This window comes from Heterodontus francisci, chromosome 13 (assembly GCF_036365525.1).
Source record: "Heterodontus francisci isolate sHetFra1 chromosome 13, sHetFra1.hap1, whole genome shotgun sequence".
Taxonomy (NCBI): domain Eukaryota; kingdom Metazoa; phylum Chordata; class Chondrichthyes; order Heterodontiformes; family Heterodontidae; genus Heterodontus; species Heterodontus francisci.
The window spans coordinates 34,954,195-34,980,807 of record NC_090383.1 but is presented as its reverse complement, the minus strand read 5'-3'; the positions used below and the strand labels follow the sequence as shown (position 1 = coordinate 34,980,807).

Sequence of the window (26,613 nt, the reverse complement as noted above, 5' to 3'; positions counted from 1 at the left end):
AATGACCTACCTGCCCAGTCGACCCTGCAAAGTCTTCCTCACCTAACAACTGAGGACTTGTGCCAAAATTGGGAGGGTTGTCCCACAGATTGGTCAAGCAACAGCCTGAAATAGTCACACTCACTGAATCATACCTTATAGCCAATGTCCCAGACTCCTCCATCACCGTTCCTGGCCACCATCAGAGGTGGCAGCCCAGTGGTATACAGTCTGGAGGGAATGGAACTGAGAGTCCTCAGCATTGCCTGACTCTGGACCCCATGAAGTCTCATGGTATCCGGTTAAATATGGGCAAGGAAACCTCCTGATTACCACCTAATGAGTCAAAATCCTGAAACTTACTTCCTAACAGCATTGTGGGTGTACCTACACCACATGGACTGCAGTGGTTTAAGAAGATGGCTCAATACCACCTTCTCCAAGACAATTAGGGATGAGCAATAAATGCTGGCCTTGTTAGCGATGCTCCCATTCCACAAATGAATTTAAAAAAATTAGTATTGCTTGCTTTTCCTGGATTAAATTCTGCTTGAATGCAGTAGCTTTTTAATTTTTCCCCCCTCCCTGGCTCTGCTTAAGGTGGTGCCACTGCCACCATATTGTTGGATTGAATGGCAGTTTTTATTCCATTTTTTTCAAAGCTTACTCTCTCCTCCTTCCACTCAGAAATGCTGCTTTCTTTCTATGGATTTGTTACTCATTGGCTGATGATCTGTATTTTGAGAATTTGTTTCCCTGCGCCCCTCACCCCCCCCCCCCCACCCCCACTCCATTAGTTCTTTTGAAACCCATAACAGCGTTAAAGCATTGGCTGGTTTTTTCGTTTCCTAGTTCATTCAATTAATTCTCCACGCTATTCTGAATGAATTTACCCTGTTCATAATTTCATTTTAATTCCCCTCTCTGCTGTACTGAATTAACTTGCACTATTTTCTCAGCTTACTTCATTCTTTCCATCTCTCTAATAATACAGTTCAAACCACTTACACCTTTCTCGCTTATCCCCGACAGTTGTTAAACTGGGCAACTGGCACAAAATACTGGTGGACAGGTATGAAAAACAATTAAAAGACAACATTCCATTTCACCTTTTTATCTTGAGGGCTGGAATACAAACAGTAGCTGATGTGCTACAACTGTATGGAGCTCTGGTTCGACCCTTATCTGGACTACTGCACTCATTACTGGGAACTGCACTTCAGAATATATTGGCCTTGGAATGGGTACAGTGCAGATTCATCAGAATGATATTGGAGCTAAACAGGTTGCAGAGATAGGTTTGTATTCCCTTTTAATATAGAAGATTAAGGGGTGATCTAATTGAGGTTTAAGAGGATCAAAGGTGTTGATAGGAAAGATGTAAACTGTCTTTCCTTTGATGTGGGAGTCTAGAAAAAGAATCTTAAAATTAGAGCTAGACTGTTGAGGGGTGATGTCAGAAAGCAAATCCTCACACAAAGGGTAATGGAAATCTGAATATCTCTCCTTTTTCCACCCCCCCCCCCCACCCCCACCCCCGCAACCCACAACCTTGGCCTAAAACAAAGGGAAATCTGGGACTTTCTCTTCCAAAAAGCTGTTGAAGCTAAGTCAATTGAAAATTTCAAACTGAGATTAATACATTTCATTGTGGAGCCAATGTGGGTAGATGGAATTAAGATACAGAGCAGACATGACTTAATTGAATGGCAGATCAGATTCGCGGCTTGGTGGTCTATTCCTGTTCTGTGTTACCACCACAGGCGTCAATCACAAAGGCACTGCTTAAAACCTCATCCACACTGGCTATCCATACAGTTCAGTGCTTGCCATATTTTTGTTTGTTTTCATCGCTGCATCCAATCAACATCTCACAGAAACAGGCAGATGTTAGCACAGAGACAGAAACAGATGTTGAAAGCCTTGAGTTTACTATATGCACTTTTTTGTGAGCATGACACATATTTTAAGGTTACTTCCTCCAATATCTGAAGAATTAAAGTTTTTCTAATATTGTCATGTGTATCAGTTGTGGCTCAGTTGGTAGCACTCTTGCCTTTGAGTCAGAAGGTTCCAGCTGACACTCTAGTGCAGTACTGAGAAAGTGCTGCACTGTTGGAGGTGATGTCTTTTGAATGAGACATTAAAACGAGGCCCTGTCTGCCCCCTTAGGTGGACTTAAAAGATCCCATGGGATTATTTCAAAGAAGAGCAGGGAGTTATCCCTGATGTCCTGACCAATATGTATCCCTCATTCAAAGTCACTAAAACAGATTACCTGGTCATTATAACATTGCAGTTTGTGGGAGCTTGCTGTGTGCAAATTGACTGCCGCCTTCCCTACATTACAACAGTGACTATGCTTCAAAAGTACCTCATTGGCTTTGAGATGTCTGGTGGTCATGAAAGGCGCTATATAAATACAAGCTTTTCTTTCTTTTCATTCTTTATTTGCTCATTGCTTGAGACTCGATTTCATAGCCCTCCTTTGCATCATTTCTGAGGTTTGCTTGTAACTTGAAAATAGCCAACGTCAATTTAGGTCCCATTCTTCAATGCCCTCTTTTTTTCCCCAGGGTTGTTAGACGTTCCCTCCTTGGTGTTGGCATATCTCAGCAACCCCTGCTGTATCCCATGGGCCACTCTGAGGGTTGCCAGACCCTTAGCCTGTTCGCTGATCTTAAAATCATTCAAAGCCCTCCCATTTCAGGATGCCTCTCTCTGTTCCAATGTTCATAGAAATTGCCTTTGTTTATGAAACCCTGGGATCCTCCATCAATGCACAGTGGCGCAGTGGTTAGCACCGCAGCCTCACAGCTCCAGGGACCCGGGTTCGATTCCAGGTACTGCCTGTGTGGAGTTTGCAAGTTCTCTCTGTGCCCGCGTGGGTTTTTGCCGGGTGCTCCGGTTTCCTCCCACAGCCAAAGACTTTCAGGTGATAGGTAAATTGGCCATTGTAAATTGCCCCTAGTGTAGGTAGGTGGTAGGGAATATGGAATTACTGTAGGGTTAGTATAAAAATGGGTGGTTGTTGGTTGGCACAGACTCGGTGGGCCGAAGGACCTGTTTCAGTGCTGTATCTCTAAATAAGTAAATAAAATAAATGCGTCCTGAGACTCCATTCCCTCCACCTCAAAAATATTGCTCGAGACCCCATCTCCGTGTGGTAAGACGACAGGCTCTCTTTTCACAGGGCCACTCCAGGTATGATGTGCCTGTTGCCCTGGCATGACATCTCTTCTTGTATTGCTGACTTAAGTTAGAGGTTTCATAAGAGCAGATCTGCATGTGGCTCACCCATGGCGTTGCTTATGGTAAAAAGTAGGATATGGTATTTTATAGTGATAATCTTTGCTTTCTGCAACACAAATGCATTTAACATTGAGTAAGATGATTTTACTGTTTTACACCATGTGAATTTGCTCTGAAAAGAGTAGTTGTTTCCTTGAAGAAAGGAGTTCTTAAGAACCATCATGGTCATGCAAGGAACGGTTATGAACTAAAGTGAACTAGAGTAATTATGAACTGTAAAAATGAACTGATGAATTAAACTCCAAAAAAAATGGACATACTTTTGCTGTAGACAAGCTGGAGTAAGAAGTCTGGTACTGCAAATATACATGGTGACTTTTGGAGACTAAACCCATCATCGCACCTGGACTAGTCCTGGGGAAGGCACATTAAAATGCTAAATGGCTTCTATCTTCAAGAATTGGGTTGACAAAGGCCTTTGCAGAGAGTGAGACTCCAGTTTCAAAGCCAAGATAACAGGTGGGACATAACACCACTTTATCAAGATAAGCCACATTCAAACCCCCTTCTGTAACAATGGCCACACATTCAAAGACATTGTATGAACACATAAGGGGAGAGCATCCATGGTCACCTTACCAAAACCAAGCCTGATAAGGTTTTTTCTTAAAAGAACTCCCTGAAAGACAGATGCAGAAAGCTGAGATCCATTCCATATGGGCTGATGGGTCATTACATGTTCTTGTTCTTATGTATCGATTTACTATGAGACACAATAGCTGATCAATCAGCAGCAAGAACAATAGCATCTACCAACCTATCATAGAACACAATTAGCCGACAAATAGCAGCAAGAGCATATAATGACCTATCAGCAGTAAAATCCCGCCCACATTCCCATTCTCCACCATCTAAATCCGCTGTATCCACCCGTTCCAGTTATTTCTCCAGATAACGGGCAGAGTTGAGGCCTGCCAGTTCTTCTAAAAGCTCCTTTTTTTTCAAGGAAACAACTTTTTTCAGAGCAAATTCACTTGGTGTAAAATCGTCTTATTCAATGTTGCCTCTCTCACCATAAAAACTTTCAAACAACTGCATTTGATAATGCTAGAGGTAATATTTGTAATCTTAATAGCTCTTTCCTTAAGGCAGTTTCTTAATTCGGATATATTTAGATGAGACAAGTGTTTAACCTGGCCTGACTCTTTAAAGCCACAAAGCTACTTCCTGCTGAACGACCCCTAAGGTAAACTGCTGTCAACACATCCTGAGGTTGTAAGGCTATGTTGTTGCTCAGGAAAGTTGCTAAGTAGACTGGCAGCTGTTGGCTGCTCCCCTTGGGGAGAATCCAAGTTATCCAAGTTGGAAAAAACCAACAGGAAATAACTGACATTTTATAATACCTTTTAAAGATTAAGTCATGGTTTTCTGTTACCCAGCAGATAAGCTTCACACTTTGCACTTGTGGTAGATGAACTCGATGCACATATCGTATGGACCACAAGAATATGTACAGGAGAGGGAGGGTATCCTATGCATGTAGCTCATCCTGCCCTAAAATCTTATGGTTTCTCTGCACACCCCCCATCCCCACCCTCCATGCCCTCTGTCTCTTGAATGATTCCAGAATCTATGTCTCCACTGCCTTACTCAAAATTTCACTCCAAGCACTAATCATTCTTTGTTTGAATTAGTGGTTTCTAAGATCTCCTCAACTACAGACTAGTAAAGCCAAGTTATCTCCTCTTCTCCTGGAGTCATGGTTAAACTTGAAATAGTTCTCAGGATTATTCTTTTAAAATTTATTTATATGCAGTCTCTTCCACTTTCTCCCATAACTGAAGTCTTACATTTTTCTAGCATTTCCTCATTATTCAGGACTCTAGTTCATGGACCTTCTTTGCATTGCTTCAAAGGCTTGCATGTAGTTTCAAAGCGCCACGGTTAACTGATGATTAAATTCCAATTATAGTGTTATTTGGTTTCCAGCACCTTCTATTTCAATTAAAGCAATTGAAGTTTGTACCCAATCCTTTGCTATCTTTCTGTCCAAAATTGAAATAGTTCAGGAATGTTGAGGAGATTTAGTCCTTGGCTGGTCCCAAAATTATCTATTTCTTTTTCCAATAATTCTTATTTTTATTTTTTAAAAAGTAGGAGTGTGACACAGCACTGTGCCACAATCTTGTAGAATGCTGGCCCACTGGAATGGTCTGCTAACCAGGCTTTTTTTTTTAAAGTTTGTTTTTGGGTGTTTTGTGAACAGATCTTTAGCCTGAACACTTCGATCATGCAAAATGTATGAGGTGAGGAATTGATAATAAGTGGTTCATAGGATCATAGGAAATAGGAGCATGAGTAGGCCATTCAGCCAGTTGAGGCTGCTCCACCATTCAAACAGATCATGGCTGATCATCTACCTCTAAGCCATTTTTCCCCAATATCCTCCTATCTCTTGATGCCATTAGTATCCAGAAATCTAATGATTTCTGTCTTGAACATGCTCAATGATTGAGCTTCCACAGCCTTCTGAGGTACAGAATTCCACAGATTCACCACCCTCCTGAGTAAAGAAATTCTCCTCATCTCAGTCTTAAATGGCCTGCCCCTTATTAGACTATGTCCCCTTGTTCTGGACTCACCAGCCAGGGGAAACCTCCTATCTACGTCCACCCTGTTATGTCCTATAAGAATTTTGTAAGTTTCAATGAGATCACCTCTCATTCTTCGAAACTCTAAAGAATACAGGCCCAGTTTCATCAATCTCTCCTCCATAAAACAATCCCACCATCCCAGGGATTAGTCTGGTGAACCTCCGTTGCACTCCCTCTATTGCCAGTATATCCTTCCTTAGATAAGGAGTCCAAAACTGTATACAATACTCCAGGTGTGCTCTTACCTAGGCTCTATACAATTGAAGCAATACATCTTTTACCCCTGTACTCAAATCCCCTTGCAATAAAGGCCAACATATCATTTGCTTTCTTTTATTGCTTGCTGCACCTGTATACTAGCTTTTAGTGACTCCTGAACAAGGACACCCAGGTCTCTTTGGACATCAACACTTCCCAATCTCTCACCATTCAAGAAATACTCTGCCTTTCTGTTTTTTCTACCAAAGTGGATCACTTCACACTTGTTCATATTATATTCCATCTGCCATGTTCTTGCCCATTCACTTAGCCTGTCCAAATCCCCTTGAAGCCTCCTTGCATTCTCCTCACAACTTTACATTCCCTCCTAGTTTTGCGTCATCAGCAAATTTTGAAATATTACAATTGATCCCCATATCCAAATCATGAACAGCTGTGGCCTAAGCACTGATCCTTGTAGTACTCCACTAGTAACAGCCTGCCATCCTGAGAATGACCCATTTATTCCTACTCTCTGTTTTCTGTCTCTTAACCAATTCTTAATCCATGGCAGTATATCACCCCAATCCCATGTGCTCTAATTTTGTTTACTAACCTCTTGTGTGGGACCTTATCGAAAGCCTTCCGAAAATCCAAATACGCCACATCCACTGGTTCCCCTTTATCTATGCTACAATTAACATCCTCAAAAAAAAAAACTCCAACAGGTTTGTCAAACATGTTCTGCTCTTCATGCTGACTCTGCCCAATCATATCATTATTTTCCAAATGTCCATTTATCTCATCCATTATAAGTAGATTCTAACATTTTCCCTATTACTGACGTCAAACTAACAGGTTCTCTGTTTTTTTTTTTTCTCATTCCCTTCTTAAATAGTGAAGTTGCAGTCTGCAGGAGCCCTTCCAGAATCTATAGAATTTTGAAAGATAACCACCAATGTGACATTATCTCTATAGCCACCTCCTTCAATGCTCTGGCATGGAGCTCATCTGGTCCAGGAGATTTATCAACTTTCAGTCCAATTAATTTTTCGAGTACTACCTCTTTATTTATACAAATTACTTTCAGTTCTTCATTTTTACAAGTTCCTTGGTCCCCTAGTATTTGAGAGATTGTCTGTCTTCCTCCGTGAAGAGAGACACAAAATAATTGTTTAGTCTCTCCGCCATCTCCTCATTCTGCACCACAAACTCTTCTGTTTCCGCCTGCAATGGACCCACATTTGTCCTTGCTAATAATTTCCTTTTCACATACCTAAAGAAGCTTTTACAGTCTGCCTTTGTTTCTAGCTAGCTTGCATTCATCATCTCTCTTCCCTTTTTTTAAAGTTTCATGGTCCTTCCTTGTTGGACTCTAAATTGCTCCCAATCCTTGTGCTTCCCACTTTTTCTGGCGACCTTTACAAACCACTTCCTATGACCTGATGCAATCTTTAACTTCTTTTGTTAGCCACGGTAGATTCACCTTTCCTGTTGGGTTTTTGTGCCTTAGAGGAATGTATATTTGTTGTAAATCGTGTAATACTTCTTTAAATACTAGCCATTGCCTGTCTACCGTAAAATCTTTTTAGTGTATTTTCTCAATCCACCATAGCCAACTTGCCCCTCATACCTTCACAGTTTCCTTTGTTCAGATTTAAGACTATAGTGTCAGAATGAACTTTAATGTAGAATTCTATCATATTGTAGTCATTATTTCCTAATGGCTCCTTTTACAGCAAGGTTATTAATTAGCCCTTTCACATTACATAATACTAAATCTAAAATAACCCAATCCCTTGGTGGTTCTTCAACATGTTACTCCAGAAACCCATCTCGTACATACTCCAGGAATTCATCTTCCACAGCATTAGTGCTAATTAGGTTTACACAATCTATATGTAAATTGAAGTCGCCCATTATTACTGTATTGCCCATGCTACATGCAGCTCTAATTTCCTGATTTACACCATGCCCAACATTACGACTACAGTTTGGTGGCCTATAAACAACTCCCACCAATGTTTGCTGCCCCTTGCTGTTTCTTAGCTCCACCCAAACTGATTCTACATCTTGCTCCTTCAATCTAAGATCCTGTTTCACTAATGTACTGATCCCGTCCCTTATTAACGGCGCTACCTCACCTCCTTTTCCACTTCTGCTATCCCTCCTAAATGAACGTCCCTGAATATTCAGTTCCCAGTCCTGGTCATCTCCGTAATGGCAATTAAATCATACCCATTTACCCCTATTTGTGCCTTCAAATCATCTACCTTGTTGCGAATGCTGCGTGCATTCAAATAGAGTGCCCATAACTTTATCTAAACATTATTCCTCATTCTGATCTTATTTGATGTTTGCCTTCATCTCTGCTGCCTTCCAATTTTGTTTACTACTTTTCTACTTCCTGTTACCAGTTTTTCTTTCCTCCAATATAAGCTCCCTCTTGGGTTCCCAATTGCCTTTAGTTTAGACAATTTAGTTTAACCCCTCCCCAACAGTTCTAGCAAAAATCTCCCTGTGAGGATAAAAGTCCTGGTCCTGCTAAGGTGCAATCCGTCCATCTTGTAGAGAGCAGTAATGACTCTGCACTGTCCATATTGCTGCACTTTTTTTCTCTGCTGTGATTCTGAGGTTTCCACTTCTGTTCTCATGATTCAATGGGCAGAGAATTGCAGGCTTACAAGCCCAGAAATGGCAAACCCCAGCTGACATACTGATGTCTGTTTCTCAAAACACTTGAGCAATGTCACTGATTAGCAATGCATGATTCTCCATGCCCAAATTCTTTCTTACATGTGGTGATACTCTCAAAAATTCTGGTTTGCTGATTTGTGTCATATGTGCGCATATGAATAAACAAGGTTCATATGTCTCATGGTCAGTCACTGGGTTGATGCAGATGCACTGCAGTATATACATTTCAGGAATGTCTTCCTGCTTACTGAATACTATTTGCATTTTATAGTACCTTAGTTGAAATATGTCAAAGTACTTCATGTTTTTTAAGCACAGTGACTATTCTAATGTAGACAAACAATAGCAGCTGGAATGTGTTCTCAATGAGTAGATTCCAGTTGTGATGACTACAATGTGTCCAGTGGAAGCTTCCCAGTAGCAAATGGCAGTCTATCACAAGATCTTTTTATTGCACTCTTTAGGAATCTAGTAACAAGAGCATATTTTCACTTTAGAGGATGCAGCACAGATTCTGTCCCTTGGGTTACTAAAACAGTCTTGAGTTTGCCCTGTTAAGATGAATTTACTAAGGTGCGTGCAATATTCTTTACAATGTAGTGGCTTGTTTGAGAGCTTCTCTGAGAGGTACTTTCAATATTAGAGCTATCAATGTTGAGCAAATTCTAGAATTTGCTCATCAGTTGTAGTGATTCAAATTGAAAATTCCTGAAACATCTTGCAGTTTTGTGTGTGATTTCTAAACCAAAATGTCTTTCCTAATTGGCATTAGAAGAGTCTACAATTTTTCAAAGTAAAAATAGGCACCTTTGGAGAGGAAGAAGGGCAGTGTGTCAGTTTTCTTACATAGGTATGATATGTAAGAGACAAACTTGCATTTATATGCACTTTTCACAACTGCAAGATGTCCAAATAGTGTAGTCACTGTTGTAATGTAGGAAATAACGGCAGCCAATTTTTGCACAACAATGTCCTGTAAACATTGTGGTGATGATCAGATAATTTGTTTTAATGATGCTGGTTGAAGGGTAAATATAAACCAAAACATCAAGTAGAACTCCCTTGCTCTTCGAAACAGCACCATGGGTTCTTTTACATTCATCTGAAAGAGCAGATGGGGCCTCTGTTTAACGTTTCATCCGTAAGACGGCACCTCCAATAGTGCAGCACTTCCTTGATACTGCACTGGAATGCCGGCCTGGCTTATGTTCTCAAGTCACTGGTGTGTATGCTAATGCCTTTCAACAATGTTTGCATGACCCACTGGTGTGCTAGCTGTGGCTCAGTCGGTAGCATACTCAACTCTGAGTCAGAAGGTTGTGGGTTCAAGTCCCATTCTGGAATATGGGCACAGAAATCATGGCTGACACTCCATTGTATTACTGAGGGAGTGCTACACTGTCAGAGGTGCCACCTTTTGTATAAGACGTTAAACTATCTGCCCCCTCAGGTGGATGTAAAAGATCCCGTGGCACTCTTTGGAAGAGGAGCAGGGGAATTATCTGCGGTGTCCTCGCCAATATTTACCCTTCAATCATATTATTGCAAAACAGATTATCTGGTCATTTTCACATTGCTGTTTGTGGGATCTTCCTGTGTGCAAATTGGCTGCTGTGTTTCCTACATTACAACCATGACTACACTTCAAAAAAAAAGTACTTCATTGGCTGTAAAGTGTTTAGGTCATCCTGTGGTTGTGAAAGGCGCTATATAAATGCAAGTTTTTCTTTCATTTAATTCTGGTGTTGGGATCCAGAGTGCTGTGCATTACCTTGTTTAACACTGACTGTAAATCCTCAATTTTCCTGTTTAAGCATGTAAATCACAAAATAATACTGTTAAAAAGAAGGCATTTTAAATGGCCATTGACTTCACAAATCTATTCAGTAATAAGGGATGCAAATTAAATCAAGTTGTCATGAGATGTCAATATGACAGATTCTCCCTTCTTCTGCAACAAAGACAACAATATTGGTTTAAAAAAAGTTATGACCTAAAATTATACCCATTGATGTGTTGTGCTCAATGTACAGTTGGGAATAATGGGCTGTTTGTGTGCTGTACATTTTTATATACCTCTTTGACCAAGCTTTTGGTCTCATATCCTTGTATAATTCGCAGTCAAATATTCGTCTGATTATGCTCCTGTGAAGTGTCTTAAAATGCTTTATGATGTTAAAGGCACTCTATAAATGTGAAATTCTGGTGGCAGAATGTGATGGTAATGCACTCTCTAAAGGCTTTGTGACCTACCAAAAGAGAGAGTTCTTGTTTATCACCAGTACCTTGGGAAGAAATACAAACATCAACATTTAGAAATAGAGGCCGAGATGTTTTCTCGCATTGCTGGAAGTCCATCTATACAAGCCAACAAAATGAATTTTGCAGTAACAAGCCTGTGAAGACCTTCCCCAACTGTTGGGGAAAGTACAATAACCAATAACTATTGCAAGTGTGACCTAGAAATAACTCAATGCAGTTTAGCTGAGATCAAGCAATTAGATTATGTATGCTAACTACTCATTCTACAGATCAAATTGTTGGATCATGACATGTCTGAATCTAAAGTGTGGAATGAGTAAAGATACTAAAGCCAGCAGGCGTGCTGCCAGGTTAAATTGATTTCCAGATACGATTGTTGCCACTATTGACTGATGATCCTCCCTGTGCATAAGAGCGGTGATGAGGTTGATCACATGGCCAGCTATCCAGAGTGCCATCCAAACTGCTGTTATAAGGATGCTGGACAATGCAGTGCCTTGTTCATACAGTACTGTGGTGTAAAATGTCGCGTTATACACATCTTTGAAGATTTAGTCAGTACATTTTGCTACTGTTTTTCTAATCAAATTTAAGTTTGCATGCTCACAGACACTGGAGAAATCAGAGGAGCCTGGTAAGTGTATGACTTCGAACAAGATATCTGTTGTTTCAAGGTGTCTGGAATGATACACTGCAGAATGGGGATCAGGACTGTTTGACTGGAAATCCGTGGTTTGTAAATACTGATCACGAGTGATTTGAAACACATTTTCTTTTTCTTTTGTGAATGTTCTGCTCATCAAGGGGAAGGATATTGGGGCTGGGATCACTAGATCGTGTCAGCAGTAGGGACTTTGTTTTGCCTTCACTATCCAGTGACACTGGGACAAATTTAATTGCACTATTGCTTCTATAACACAGACTAGCACTTGAACTTGGTTTGAATGTCTCAGTACGCTTACAGACTGAACTATTATTTTCAGTTCAGACTAAATTCTAAGGCTGACCAATTGTAATAGTGAGATCCTTGCTGAGTTGTTGCTTTTAAACTCACCTGTGAGGGAGGAGAACAGACCAGCAATATTCCTTTACAATTTTTTTTCACTAGTCTGAATGATCAGCATCTTTCTGCAGTATGGTGCAAGACCCCTTTATGATATTCCAGCAACCTTGATTCATTGCCATGTACCAACGCTACCGTCAAGTGTTTTAATTCAGGTCCCCCACAAAATTGGCTTTCACAAAGAGATGAGCCAATCACCATTAGGTTGACTTCACGATGACTGAGCCTACATTCTTCATGAATTATATGCACTACATCTAGCACGTGGTTCCAACTGTACCTTGTAACTGTTGAGATCTATTCCCATTAACAATAATTGGCATTCCCAGTAAATTGCCTTGTGCATATTATGTGGTCGCATCAATGTTTGTTGTGAAAGTTGCCAGAGAGAGATTTAAAGATTAGAAGGGCCCATTTGCAGATCAGTCATTTGTTCTGAACTATAAAGTATCTTAGAGAATGTTTCAAAGAAAAAGTTATTTTGCACCTCGTTGTGTTTTCTGGAAGTGGTTGCTTCTTATGAGTTTATCCATTACTCTTGCTTTATAGCAGTCTTCGCCAATCCTTGCGTCTAAAGCTGTGAGAGTAGAACTTAATAGGGTGGAGTTTCCACTTTGGGCGCAATCAGCATCAGGGCGCAAAATGCTTTTGAAATTGCACTCGTTTGCTGCTGTGATGTTATGGTTCAGGTTTCTGCCCAAACTCTTACATATCACAAATGTAAAAGCTTCCATAAACCAGTGCAATTGGGCAGCATAATAGAATGTAATTGTTTATCGTAGCATTTAAAAGCATTCCTTGATGATCTGGTGCAGTTTTATTAATACAATTGAAAATGGATTTATCACAAAAATAAACATTTTTATTAAGTGTCAAGTTCACCACCTAGGTAACCTCATTTTAAATAGTTGAAATGACTTTAAAAAAAAACTATACTGAACTATTTACTAGATTCATTGTACATCAGTCAGGTTCTTAGTAAATTAAATATTTTAATAAACTTTTAAAACATGCCTACTAGTACCTTTGTGCCGACAGAAACCTAGCTTAATTTGAAAAGCCTTTTCGAACAGATGCAATCAGCAGAAACTTGCCCTGTTATTAATTCGATCTGGGGGCATGGAAAGTTTTGTGGGTGTAGCCGACTTCTAGCAAAATGTTTTTTAAACCAGCATTATAGACCTCCGAAACTACGTCTAGCTTGACATTACTCGCACTTAAAATTCTGCGATATTATATGCTGACTTAGCTGATTTTATTTCAAGTTAAATGTTCTGGCCAGCAGAAACTCTAGCTCCATATCTCTCCATTTGGACTAATTAACTCTGACAGAATCCATCCAGCGTTGGATGTTTACTTTAAGGCTGCATTTTCTGACAATGCAACCACTAGGTGGCACAGTACTGGCATATGCACAAATGCATCCTCATCCACTGAAATGTCACTGTCTGCGGCATCTCTGGCAGCTGCCAGAAATAAAGATGGCGCTGCTCAATTTGTCTCTCAAAGTAAACATAGCCTTAAACCTCAATCCCCACAGTAGCTGATTGCTGCTTCCATCCCACCCCCAACAGTACCTGTGCTAGTACAGAACCAAATAATCTCATTGTAAGACATCCTTCAATTCGCTCTTTGTATGATGCTTATTATTCTAACATATTCATTTTGGAAATAGATTCATGTGGCTTATCCTCTTGCACAATTACAGCAGTACAAATGAATTCTGGGCTATAATTCAGATAGAAGCCATCGCGCTTCTCTTCGCCGCTTCATCCCGTATGCTCGCTGTTTCTCCCCCCTCAGCAACTCGCTCCCGCCCTCACTGTTTCCCTCTTCTTGGCCACTGGCTCCAAAGGGGAAAACAATGAGGCTGGGAGCAAGCAGTTGAGGGGGGTGAAAGTGGCCGGGGGGGGAGTGGCAAGGGGAAGTGGGGAGGGGTGGCCGAGGGGGGAAGCGAGTGACTGATGGAAGGTAGTGGTTTGGCGGGGAGCGAGCGACCCTGTTCTAGCACGCTATGACATTTTAAAACGCATGTGCGAATTAGTCCTGGCAAGCTGGGTCCGACATAGGCTGCACATGCGCAGTACAATACTGGCAGGAAGAAACCGTTCTGTGCATGTGCTGGGAATGCACTGATGATGTGGCGCTTGGCTGCATTTCAGGAGTCACTTTTTGTTACTTTAAACGAATGCAGTCAATGACAAATGGTAAGCTTTCTACCATTGACCTCGCTCTAATGTAAAGCAGGCAAAATCCAGAGTTCTGATCTGTCACCAAACCAGCCTTTTATGGGGTCGCTGTTTTGTATCTTGCTGTAAATGTGCAGATGTGTAGAATTTGGCTCTGCATTAATTCTTGGGTCTAGTCTCCAGGAAAATAAGTTTGCACTGTATAGACTGACCATAGGAAAAGTCAATGTTCTAGATTCACAAGCTAATGGTAGCTGGACATCACACCAAAAGAAATGCTCTAAGTATTTGTGACCAGAAATGCTTAATAAATGGATTCAAGTTAATCTTCTGGATTATTCCCTTGTTCAGTATAGTCTGCAGTAATACATCATGGTGGCAGTATGCCAAACTTTCCCCATTTTTCGAATTTGCATCAAATGAGCCATTAGTTAAGAGTGTATCCTATTGAAATATTACACTGGGTGAGTGGTGTGTGTGGTTTGCAAGTCTCCATTTGAGAGCCATTACCCAAAAACTAATCGTTAAGTTAAAAGTGCCTTTTTACTCTGCTGATTTACAGCTCGTATTGACCTCTGCCTTGTTTAAAGAAGAAAGACTTGAAAACATAGAGCGGCTTGCCTCAGCCCATCCCAAAGCTGAAGTACTTTTGAAGTGTAGTCACTGTTGTAATGTAGGAAACATGGCAGTCAATTTGCACACAGCAATGTGACAATGACCAGGTAATCTGTTTTGTAGTGACGTGGTTGAGGGATGAATATTGTCAGGACACCAGGGAGATCTTCCCTGCTCTACTTCGAAATAGTGGGATCTTTTAAACCACTGCCCATTGGTCCACTCAGGTGGATGTAACGTCTCACCTGGTTAGGGTGTATTTGTAAGAATCCAAGTAAGTGCATAACTCAAAGGATGAATGAAAGTACTGTTCTATATTTAGCTGCATTCCTCTTGAATTCTCTTGAAGTTAAAGACAGTGCTATGTGTAGAAAGGTCTAAGTTGATGGAGTCAGAACAGCAGTGCTAGCTTCTAGTAAGAAAATTCCACCCAATTTCACTGGTCATAATTCAATACTGGTGCTCAGATTTTGGAGAGTATAAATTTAATGGAGATTCCAGAGGGGGAGAAATTCATCTACCTAGCACCATGTGGTGTTCAGCAATGTTATCAGTGAAGGCCACATACATAACAGCGCAAAGTGCTGTCTGACCCTGGGGAATCAGCAGTGGTGCTAGTCAAACAAAATTTTCCCCACCTCAGTCCCACCCCAATCCTGATCTATTCTATGTAAAGCTTTATGCTGTGGCCTATGCATATATACTGCAAACGGGTCAAAGTACTCAAATCAAATATTGTCAAATTAAGTTTGGAAAATTAATCATACATTGGTTTGTGTAGTAGTGTGTTGTATATTTTTTTAAAATGCAGTTACAAGAGGATGTGTTCGATAACTAGTCAGTTTTCCACATTTCATGTAATTTTTTTAAAGCAACTAATTCTGCTGTAACTAGCTCCTGCCTAGTGCATTAGTGTTGGCTCAAGATGCTACTTTTCAAAGTTGTTCATTTTGAATGGTGGGCAGAACAAGATGGCACATGGTGTTGGTAGATTGTGGGTTTCCTCTTTCCTGTGTTAGGCCACATCTCTTTGGAAAGCTGTTCAGTGGAGACCAGGCAGAGAAAGTACCTTTTAATATAAAAGCAAAATACTGGAATGCTGGAAATCTGAAATAAAAACAGGAAATACTCAGCAGGTCTGGCAGCATCTGCGGAGAGAGAAGCAGAGCCAACGTTTCAGGTCAGTGACCCTTCTTCAGAACGTACATTTCTTGTCATGTAGCCATCAGCTACCATGTACTTGGCTCATAGCAGCATGAGGTACCTGAGAAGGGCTCATACACTCACATGAATAACCATGGCCCAGAGAATTAGTGGAAAAAGACAGAAGATGAGAAATGTGGGTATTCTGAGGGAACTTCAATTGTGAATATGTGCCTATCCAACTTGAGCCTGTTTGCCAGATAATGGATAATGCATTGTTGTAGATAATGGGATTGTGATGTCTGTCATGATTTCACAAGAGGGTCCCATTTCAATATGAATCTCGTAAATTATTTGTTCTTTTATAAAGCTGAACACATCGGAATTTGATAACTTTTCACATCTATTACAGACCAGTTGGATATTTTGAATCAACAATTATATTCCCATTTGTTGTACCTCAACACAAACATTAGCTCCTTTCAAGATGTAACTGAATAAGCAGAATGCTAGTTTTCCCCAGTGGCACAAGTACTCTGCAAACAAGCCAATAATTCATGAAGGAGTGAATTGTTCGCCAGTGCTGTAATTGAGATATCTGAAAAGGGAAAGGGATGCAACAAAATGGCTCATGATCTCTAGGAAGCCTTTGGCAAACTGTTTGAAGTGGTAACTCACATTAGTTGGCCTGATTTTAATTTTACAAGTCCAACTTTTTCTGTCAGGTTGACATTTCTTGTACATTCTTTGAGATGTATACTTTCCAAAACTCTTAATATTTTCATAAATTTTGGGAAAATCAATCTAATGAAGTTCAGACAGACAATGTGTGCTTTTACAGGGTATGGAAAGAATTCAGCCCATGCAATGAACTATATAAGATAAACCCAATTATTCATCTTTGAAGACTGTGTGGCTATTTTTCCTCCTATTTCCTGCATGCTTAAATGTGATATTTGTTTTTGACTTGTCACGCTTCTACTTTCAATCTTTACCTGTAGGATTAATCAGAGCTGCATCATGTCCTGGATTTTTTTTTCTTTCATGGGATGTGGACGTCGCTGGCAAGGCCAGCATTTGTTGCCCATCCCTAATTGCCCTCGACAACTGAGTGGCTTGCTAGGCCATTTCAGAGGGCAGTTAAGAGTCAACCACATTGCTGTGGGTCTGGAGTCACATGTAGCCCAGACCAGGTAAAAACAGCAGTTTACCTTCCCTAAAGGACATTAGTGAACCAGATGGATTTTTATGACAATCAATGATTAGTTTCATGGCACCAAAACTGAGACTAGCTTTCAATTCCAGATGTTCTCATCAATTTAATTAATTAATTGAATTTAAAATCCACCAGCGGCCATGATGGGATTTGAACCTGTGTCCCCAGGGAATTAGCCTGGGCCTCTGGATTACTATAATAAAAGCAAAATACTGCAGATGCTGGAAATCTGAAATAAAAACAAGAAATGCTGGAACCACTCAGCAGGTCTGGCAGCATCTGTGGAAAGAGAAGCAGAGTTAACGTTTCGGGTCAGTGACCCTTCATCGGATGAAGGGTCACTGACCCGAAACGTTAACTCTGCTTCTCTTTCCACAGATGCTGCCAGACCTGCTGAGTGGTTCCAGCATTTCTTGTTTTTACCTCTGGATTACTAGTTCAGTGACATTACCACTACACCACCATCTTCCCTTGTGTGCAGGAAGTGTTGTTAGCTGCAGTAGCTTTATCTCCGGGTTTAGCAGCAGCTGGAGTCACAGCGATGCATCCAAGGCTGAGAGTTTCGAGTTTTGTGGTTAGCGTATTTACAGATGTGGTCACCCCGCACAGTGGCGCAGTGGTTAGCACCGCAGCCTCACAGCTCCAGCGACCCGGGTTCGATTCTGGGTACTGCCTATGCAGAGTTTGCAAGTTCTCCCTGTGTCTGCGTGGGTTTCCGCCGGGTGCTCCGGTTTCCTCCCACAGCCAAAAGACTTGCAGGTTGATAGGTAAATTGGCCATTGTAAAAATTGTCCCTAGTGTAGGTAGGTGGTAGGAGAATGGTGGGGATGTGGTAGAGAATATGGGGTTAGTATAAATGGGTGGTTGTTGGTTGGCACAGACTCGGTGGGCCGAAGGGCCTGTTTCAGTGCTGTATCTCTCAATAAATTTTAAAAATAAATAAATTAAGGGTTTGCAGCCAGAGAGGGAATGGGTGACTGCCAGGCCATCAAGGAAGACCAAGCAGGTAGTGCAGGAGTCCCCTGAGTGCATCTCACTCTCGAACCAGTATTCTGTTCTGAGTACTGGTGAGAGTGATGGTTCCTCTGGGGTGTGCAGCCAGAATCTAGTCCACAGCGCAATGGCTGGCTCAGCTGTATGGGGAGGGGGAGGTGTAAGAGGAAGATTGAAAAAGCAGTAGTGATAGAGGATTTGATAGTTAGGGGAACAGACAGGCGTATCTGCAGTCGCAGATGTGAATCAAGGATGGTATGCTGTCTCCCTGGTGCCAGAGTCAAAGGATGTCACTGAGCAGCTGCAGAGCATTCTGGGGTAAGGGGGGGGGCGCAGTGAAAATGTGTACAGAGAGCTGTCATGGTCCATATCGGTGAAGGGAAAAAATTTGCAGGGCTACGGGGAAAAGGCTGGGGAGTGGGATTAGGTGAGTTGCTCATGCAGAGAGCAGGCACCATAGAAGTGGTAACAGCAAGACAATCCAGCAACCATTGATTCCCTCAATAAACATACTGAGTAGGAAGACATGGTTGGGAGGCACATCAATGTTACAGGCCTCACCTGATAATGGCTCAAATTTTTACTTAGGAACAGGAGTAGACCATTCAATAGATCATGACTGATTTGTATCTTTCACTCCATCCACTCAGCCTCCACTTGCTGGGACTGTCTGGAACAACATTCGAATCCTATGCATTCTGACTCGGAGTTGGGATTGCTACCGCTAAGCCAAAGGCTTGCTCCAGTCAACTGGTAGAATATTAGTTTAACTGAGCAATTTCAGCTGGAATTGAGCCACAGGGGTAAAAAGGCACCTATTGTAACCCAGTGCTACTCTGTGCCCTTTCTTTTAGTTTTAGACACACTAAACTGCCTCTCACTCCACACATTAGTTTGCAGTCTGAGATCTGAGCCACAGTGTTAGATTTTGACAGTGAAATAGAATGGGATTTTGTTGCAGGCAGTCTAAAGCAATATGAACCACTGTAAATGGAGAGGTTCTCACAGGTGATGCTTATTGTTGTGATGTCTTTTAAGTTGTACTTAGTAATTACATAACTGATATGAAGACTTAAATTAAATCAGAGTAGCTTCTGATTGGCATAACTGTGAACTTGTTGCATTGCTTATCACTCTAGCTGCAATAGCCATCCAAATCTGGTCTTGAACCCTTTTCTTTAAAAAAAAATCAACTACAAGGAACAGACTTGAGAGCCCCAAAAGATTTCAGTTTCTGATAATTTCAATGCCTTTCTCACGTGACTTTTCTTCTGCCTAGGTTGAAGAAATTGCTTGAACAGGAAAAATCCTACCAGGCTCGTAAGGAAAAGGAGAACAACAAGCGACTGGGTAAAGTGCGAGAGGAGCTGGGGAAGTTGAAATCATTCGCCCTGATGCTGGTGGATGAACGGCAGCTTCACCTTGAGCAGCTAGGCCAGCAAGCACAGAAGCTGCAGGAGCTTGTGCAGAAAGTCCAGGAGGAGGAAGAGAAATTCCGCAGTATCAACGAGAGGGCGAGGGAGGAGGGTCAGAAGGTCATCCGACTCGAGGCAGAACTCGAACACAAATCTGCCAAGTCTTTGCAAGAGCATGATGAGATGACGGCCAAACTGGCCACCCAAGAATCTCAGAACCGCCAGTTACGACAGAAGCTGTCTGGGCTCACCCGCCGACTTGAAGAGCTGGAGGAAGCCAACAAAGGTCTACAAAAAGCGGAGGAGGAACTTCAGGACTTGCGGGTGAAAATTAGCCACGGCGAGTGTGGTAACTCCAGCCTAATGGCTGAGGTGGAAAACCTGCGTAAGCGGCTACTGGAGATGGAGGGTAAAGATGAGGAGATAAGCAAGGCCGAGGATCAGGGCAAAGAACTGAAAAAGAAATTGCAACAGGAAGAGCTCCACAGTAGGGACTTGAAACTGGAAGTGGAAAAACTACAGAAAAGAATGGTCGATCTAGAAAAATTAGAAGGTGCTTTTAACAAAAGCAAATCTGAATGTTCCCAACTGCATGTTAGTTTAAATAAAGAAAAGAATCTGACTAAAGACTTGATCAACGCGTTGGACGCAGTGAAAGCCCGAGTGAAAGAACTCGAGTCGTCAGAAGCTAGACTAGGGAAAAGTGAATTCATCTTGAAAGATGACTTGACCAAGTTGAAGTCTTTTACCGTTATGTTGGTAGACGAGAGGAGAGGCGTGGCAGAAAAGTTAAATCAGGAAGAACATAAAGTTAACGACCTGAATAACAAGTTGAAGCAGGAACAAAATAAAACAACGGAGGTAACGGAGAAACTGATCGAAGAGAGCAAGAAGCTTCTCAAATTGAAATCGGAGATGGAGGAGAAAGTATCCACCCTGCTCAGTGAAAGGGATGAACTGAAGATGAAACTCAAAAACGAAGAGCAGAAGTCAAATGAGCTGAACTTTAGAATTGGCTTGTTGAAGAAGAGGCTTGACCGTGTAGAAGGGATTGAAAGTGAGTCACTGCAAAATAAAGCAAAGAAAGAACCGGACAGACTTTCGGACGAGACTCGGTTAAACAATAATAAAATTAAAGAGCTAACGTTGGAAATCGAGCGACTGAAATCTCGATTGAAGCAGTTGGAGGTAGTGGAAGGTGACTTGATGAAGACTGAGGATGAGTACGATCAGCTTGAGCAGAAGTTCAAGACAGAACAAGACAAGGCAAATCTCCTAACCCAACAGTTGGAAGAAATCAAAAACCAGATGACCAAAAGCAAGGCAATGGAGAGAGGTGAAAGCCTGAGCCAAGAGGCTGAGGCTCGGAATCGCTTGCGACTTGAAGAGGCCAGAACTCGAGACCTGGTGGCAGAAGTTCAGGCACTGAAAGAGAAAATTCACGAATTGATGAACAAGGAGGACCAGCTTTCCCAGTTGCAGGCCGATTATTCAGTACTCTGGAAAAAATTCCAACAAGAAGAAAACAGAAACAAAGACATGGGGCAAGAAGTTGTGAGCTTGGCCAAGGAGCTGGAGCTTTCTAAACGCTATAGTAGAGCATTAAGGCCAAGCATGAACGGCAGAAGAATGATCGATGTTCCGGTAACATCAACTGCTGTCCAGACCGATTGCCCATTCAATGAGATGGGGGAGGAAGATAATCCCGCTGTATTTATACGAAAATCTGTACAAGAAGAAAACCATCTGATGAGCAATCTACGGCAAGGAGGGTTTAAGAAGCCCATAGAACGACCCTCGGTGTTGGAGCGATATCCACCAGCTGCAAACGAGTTAAATATGAGGAGATCCTGGATCCCCTGGATAAAGAAGAAAGAAAATGGACAACTTAATGGTCCGGAGAAAATTGCCCAAACTAATGGTAGCCCCGGCCGCCCTGGGGAGGTGATACTGTCACAGAAACAAGGGCAACCACTGCATATTCGGGTGACTCCTGACCACGGGAATAGCACCGCTACTCTCGAAATCACTAGCCCATCTGCCGAGGACTTCTTCTCCAGCACCACAGTCATTCCCACCCTGGGCCACCAGAAACCACGCATCACTATTCTCCCCACACCTATGGTGGCCTCGCCAAAAGGCAAAGCCTCAGAAAATTCCTTCTCCCCAGACCGTGCAGCGTCTCCTGTTACAATAACCACATTCTCCAGGGCAAAATCCCCCCCAGAGAGAGGCAAGGCTGCCTCCCCGGATAGATCTGCCTCCCCCATTCAGATTATGACTGTGTCCACATCAGCAGCCCCCGAGTGTTCAGTGCCTCCAGAATCCCACGAACTAACGATGGGACGGGCAGTCTTCAAAGTTACTCCTGAGAAACAAACTGTGCCATCGCCAACCAGGAAGTACAGTCCAAATGCAAACATCATAACGACCGAAGATAACAAAATTCACATCCACCTGGGCAGTCAGTTTAAAAGGCCGGGCAACAGCTACACTGAGGACACCGGCTCTTTGATAACTGTTCGGCCGCTCTCTGTTACTGGCGAGAGCAAGGAGATAACAACGGGAACTGTTCTCCGCTCGCCTCGCAACTGCACTCCCTCTAAAGCCTCGCCGGTTAACAAAATGACCAGCAGCATCACCATAACACCAGCGAGCACTTCATCCACAAGAACTACACAGTCAGTGGTGAGTTAAGACTTTCATTCACTCCTTGCTTTTTTTCCCCGGGATATGTTGATATACATTTGCACCGCGTTTTGCCATCTAGCATCCAGTTACCTGCATTGACTTTTTCATTTTTGTTTGCAATTAATTGTATTGCATTCTTAAATGCATTGTGAAACGTGGACATTGACTTTTTAATACTTCGTAACATGAAATGCCTCTGATATAATGACTTTGAAAAATAGCAGTTCTAATCTCCAACTCGCCCCCAAAGATTTAAATTAACTGGTACAATTGTAGATTTTTTTCCCCAGTGGAACTTGCAACCCCAGGTAGTAATATCGCTGCAAGGAAGTGCTCACGAAGGCCAAGCACATGACTGTAGCAAAGTAGGTGACGATGTAGATGGGGACGAAATAGTATACCTTCCAGTCGTTGCTTTCAGACTACCTCTGGGAGCAAGTTGTCTGCATGTCCTCCTGGCTGTGGATTCAGGAAGACCCAAACAATGGGAATGATAAATAAATGCATTGAGGAGATGGTCTTCACAGAGGGGAAAAAAAAATTCTTGAAATTCGTCTGGTGACCGATTAGCATTGATTTACATGGTTAAGCCTACAATGTTAGGGCAACCTGTGATCAACAATCCCCTAGTAGAACATGCTTCAGTATTACTGTCAACTTCCAAGAGATGCTAACAACATTGTCTTGACTGAAAACCTGCTCAGATTTTTTGTTAGCATAATCCTCTTTAAAAGAATTTGGAATGCACTGACAACTTTAATTTTATGTGATCGTATTTGTAGTAAAACCATCAGTCTTTCTGTATACTCAACTTCAAGATGTTAATAGATATTCTAATTTGTTGGTTTGTATTTGAGTTGCCGTGCACTGCTTGCACCTTCTCCATCTTGGCCGGAATTTAACGCCCCCCCCCCCCCCCCCCCCCACCGGCCACAGCCCCCCGGGAGCTGGCTAGGAGGCAGGGGGTGGTTTGTCTATTGCCTACCCATCCCCGGCTGCTATTTTATCAGCTCCCGGAGGCACTGCTGGGACTGAGGAGCTGCCAGCCCTCTGATTAGCCGGCAGCTGTTGTGGCAGGCCTTCCTGCCTCAGAGGGATGGAAGTCCCGACCCAGGCTAATTAAGGGCCTGGGCCACGCAATAGACTTCAGTGCAATTTCCTGGCTGTTCTGACTGCATATCATTAATTTGTGTTTCTGCCCATTTACAGCAGGCATCGAGGGTTAATCTACATTATATGGAAGAAGATTTAAGGTGTCAGCTCTGGTTCAGTGGCAGCACTCTTGTCTCTGAGTCAGAAGGTTGTTAAGACCTACTCCAGAAACCTGAGCACATAATCCAGGTTAACACTTCAGTGCAGTACTGAGGGAGTGCTGCACCGTCCGAGGTACCGTCTTTTGGATGAGCCATTAAACTGAGGCCCGTGGCTGGAATTTTACCTTGTGGCGGAGGCCCCATCCTCTGGCAACAAAAGTCGGGGGCGAGCCTGCTTTCAGTGGGCCTGGAAGCCATACTGCCATTTTGTGTGGCCCAGGCCCTTAATTGGCCTCAGTTGGGACTTCTGCCCCTCTGAGGCAGGAAGTCCCGCCTTCAAGAGCTGCAAGCCAAACAGCAAGCCAGCAGCTCTCAGTCCCAGCAGCGCCACTAGGAGTGGTGGCCACTCCTGGGACTGCACCCAGCCAGGACCAGCAAGGTGGAAGAGGCCCCAGAAAAGAAGTAAGTGTCCCCGGCGAGGCCGCACACAATCGGCTGGGTCCCGGTGAGGGGGATGGGGTCACTGGAGAGGGCAGGGGCAGGTGTTCCAGCGGGGCAGTTTGTGCATTGGGGGGTGCTCCACGGGGCACAGGGTACCTGATCAGGAGGGCCCCCCTTCCCAGCCTGCAAGGAGGCCACAAGGTTTAACTGGGCACCTCCCCAGCTGTTGAAGTTGCCATCCGCCATTGGTAATATACCAGCAGTAGCAGAAAGAGCCCCTTAACTGGCAACTAACTGGCCACTTAAAGGACTTAGTTGGCCTGGGGCGGGCGGGCTGTTTACCACCTTGCCCGCTGCCAGTAAAATTGCAGTGGGGGCAGGTAGGCAACGGGAATGGCAATGGCACCACTCCCCCCCCCCCCCCCCCCCACCATCTCTAGTCTCTAGCCCACTCCCTGGGAGGGAGGGGGGGGTGGTGTAACATTCTGGCCGGTGTTACTATTTTGAAGAAAAGCAGGAGAGGCATCTTCAACAAGCACCACTAAAACACATAGTCTTGTCATTAACTCAGTGCTGTTTGTGGGACCTAGCTGTGTGCAAAATTGGCTGCTGCATTTCTTATTACGAGAGAATATTTCATTGACTGTAAAACAATTTGGGACATCCTGAGGTCATGAAAGGCAGCCTATAAATGTAAGCCTGTCAGTTGTAAATAGCACTGCCTGAAGATTATTGAGAGAAAATACTAAACCTTTTGTATTTTTTGCTATTGTCATTCCTGACTGTCCTCTAGGGCAATGGCAGTGAGATTAACCGCCAAAAGAGCCTATTAGGACAGTGATTCTCAAACTTTGTTGTTCGTGGACAACTGAGGCAGGGCAAAAGACCCTGCAGACCACCTCCTGGTCCTTTTCCACCCACTTTCACTTGCCACCACAAAAACAGAGTTAATGAGAACTTATGGAAACCATAAATGTTTCACTGCTTTTTAGCTACTGAATGTAATAAATTATATGTGCGTTAATTTTTAAAATAAATATCAGTAAATTATTAATGCCAGAAACAAAATTATAGACATTTTCATAATATAACAAGAGAGCATTTTTGTTTGAAACATTGTTAGAAAAATTATAATCTTAGAAATGAATACTTCTCTTGCATCTATATTAATCAAACAAAATTAACAGTAACATAAATCTTGCTTATAAAAAACTACACTGTTGTTGCTTGTACATATGATGACTCGTGCCGCACTCGCAGGAGCCGGTCTGATTTTGTGATATCAAGCGAGTGGTGGGGATGATAGCTCTAGCCTGTTTCTCATATGGCCTCGGCTGTAGTGTAGCAATTTGGACCAGCCCTCGGACCACTGTATTCCGAATGTTGGGACAGGAGTAGGTTACTTAGCCCCTTGAGCCTGTTCCACCAATCAATGAGAAAATAGCTGAGCAGCAACCTAACTCCATATACCCATCTTTGCCCCATATCCCTTAATACCTTTTGGATAACAAAAATCAGTTAATCTTACTTTTAAAATTAACAGTTGTTCTAGCAGTATTTGCCATTGCAGAAGAGAGTTCCAAATTTCTAACATGTGAAGAAGTGTTTCCTAATTTCACTCCTGCAAGATCTGGCCCTAATGTTTACACTGATCATCTTCTGTTTTACCCATTCACAGATTTTCCCAGTTTACTGTAAACAGATTCTATCTGATCCCATTGAAGCCAGCCTTCCCTAAATTTAACATCTTCGTATCTGTTTCACATTTCTCTCTTTCAAACACTCTTGAACTCTATCATATTATGATCACTATTAGATAAATGTTCACTTACCATTAGGCTGTTAACTAAATATAGCTCATTACTCATTGATAAATCTAATATGGCTTGCCCCCTTGGTTCTAGCACAGATTGTTTCAGAAAACTATCCGGACATAGTCGAGAAGTTCACAACCTTTCTAACATATGCTAGTCTGCTTATCTTAATCTGTACAAAAGTTAAAATCCCCCATTATAAGCGTTCTGCCAATTATCTGAGAGGGCCTGCTCCTCAAGTTCTGGTTGCACTTCAGTCCCATACACCTGATCTTCAACCACCCGGTGCAGAGGAGAGCGGGCAAGTTGGGGGGTCTCCTGATGTGACTGTTCTTTGGCCTGGTCAAAGTGGCCATCAACAGGTCCAGGCAGCGGGGAGTCGAGGGGTACATCTGGCCAGCCTGTCTGCCTCTCTCTTCCACAGCTACATCTGTGCCCTATTGTCCCTGGAGAGGGAGTATGCAGTGTCCACCGGTACGCTTGAGGCCTTCTGTGACTGGTGGGCACCCGAGGGACTAGAGTGCATAGTCACCACTAGGAGTGACATTTTAGTTTGATTTTAGCTAAGTTTCTTTTATAGTTTTTGTTACCGTATGTAATTGGTGCCCCTTCAATCTAATCACTCCTTTTTAAGTTACCATTTGTTTTCAAAAGAGGTGTAACCACTCTGCTTTTGCTTCCTGCTTTCTAACCTTTGCATTTATACAAGCTACCACTTCACATCTACTACCAGGGAGC

The 26,613-nt window shown here is 42.6% G+C and overlaps 1 protein-coding gene across 4 annotated transcripts in view; it reads left to right on the top strand.

Moving 5' to 3' along the window:
* Positions 1-26,613, top strand: part of LOC137376333 (filamin-A-interacting protein 1-like) — a 412,771-nt gene that overhangs the window by 322,585 nt on the left and 63,573 nt on the right. For all 4 annotated transcript variants that reach the window (XM_068044658.1, XM_068044659.1, XM_068044657.1 and 1 more), the window contains one exon: positions 19,541-22,364. In XM_068044658.1, the coding sequence (XP_067900759.1) occupies positions 19,541-22,364 (2,824 nt within the window). The remainder of the gene's footprint in view (positions 1-19,540; positions 22,365-26,613) is intronic.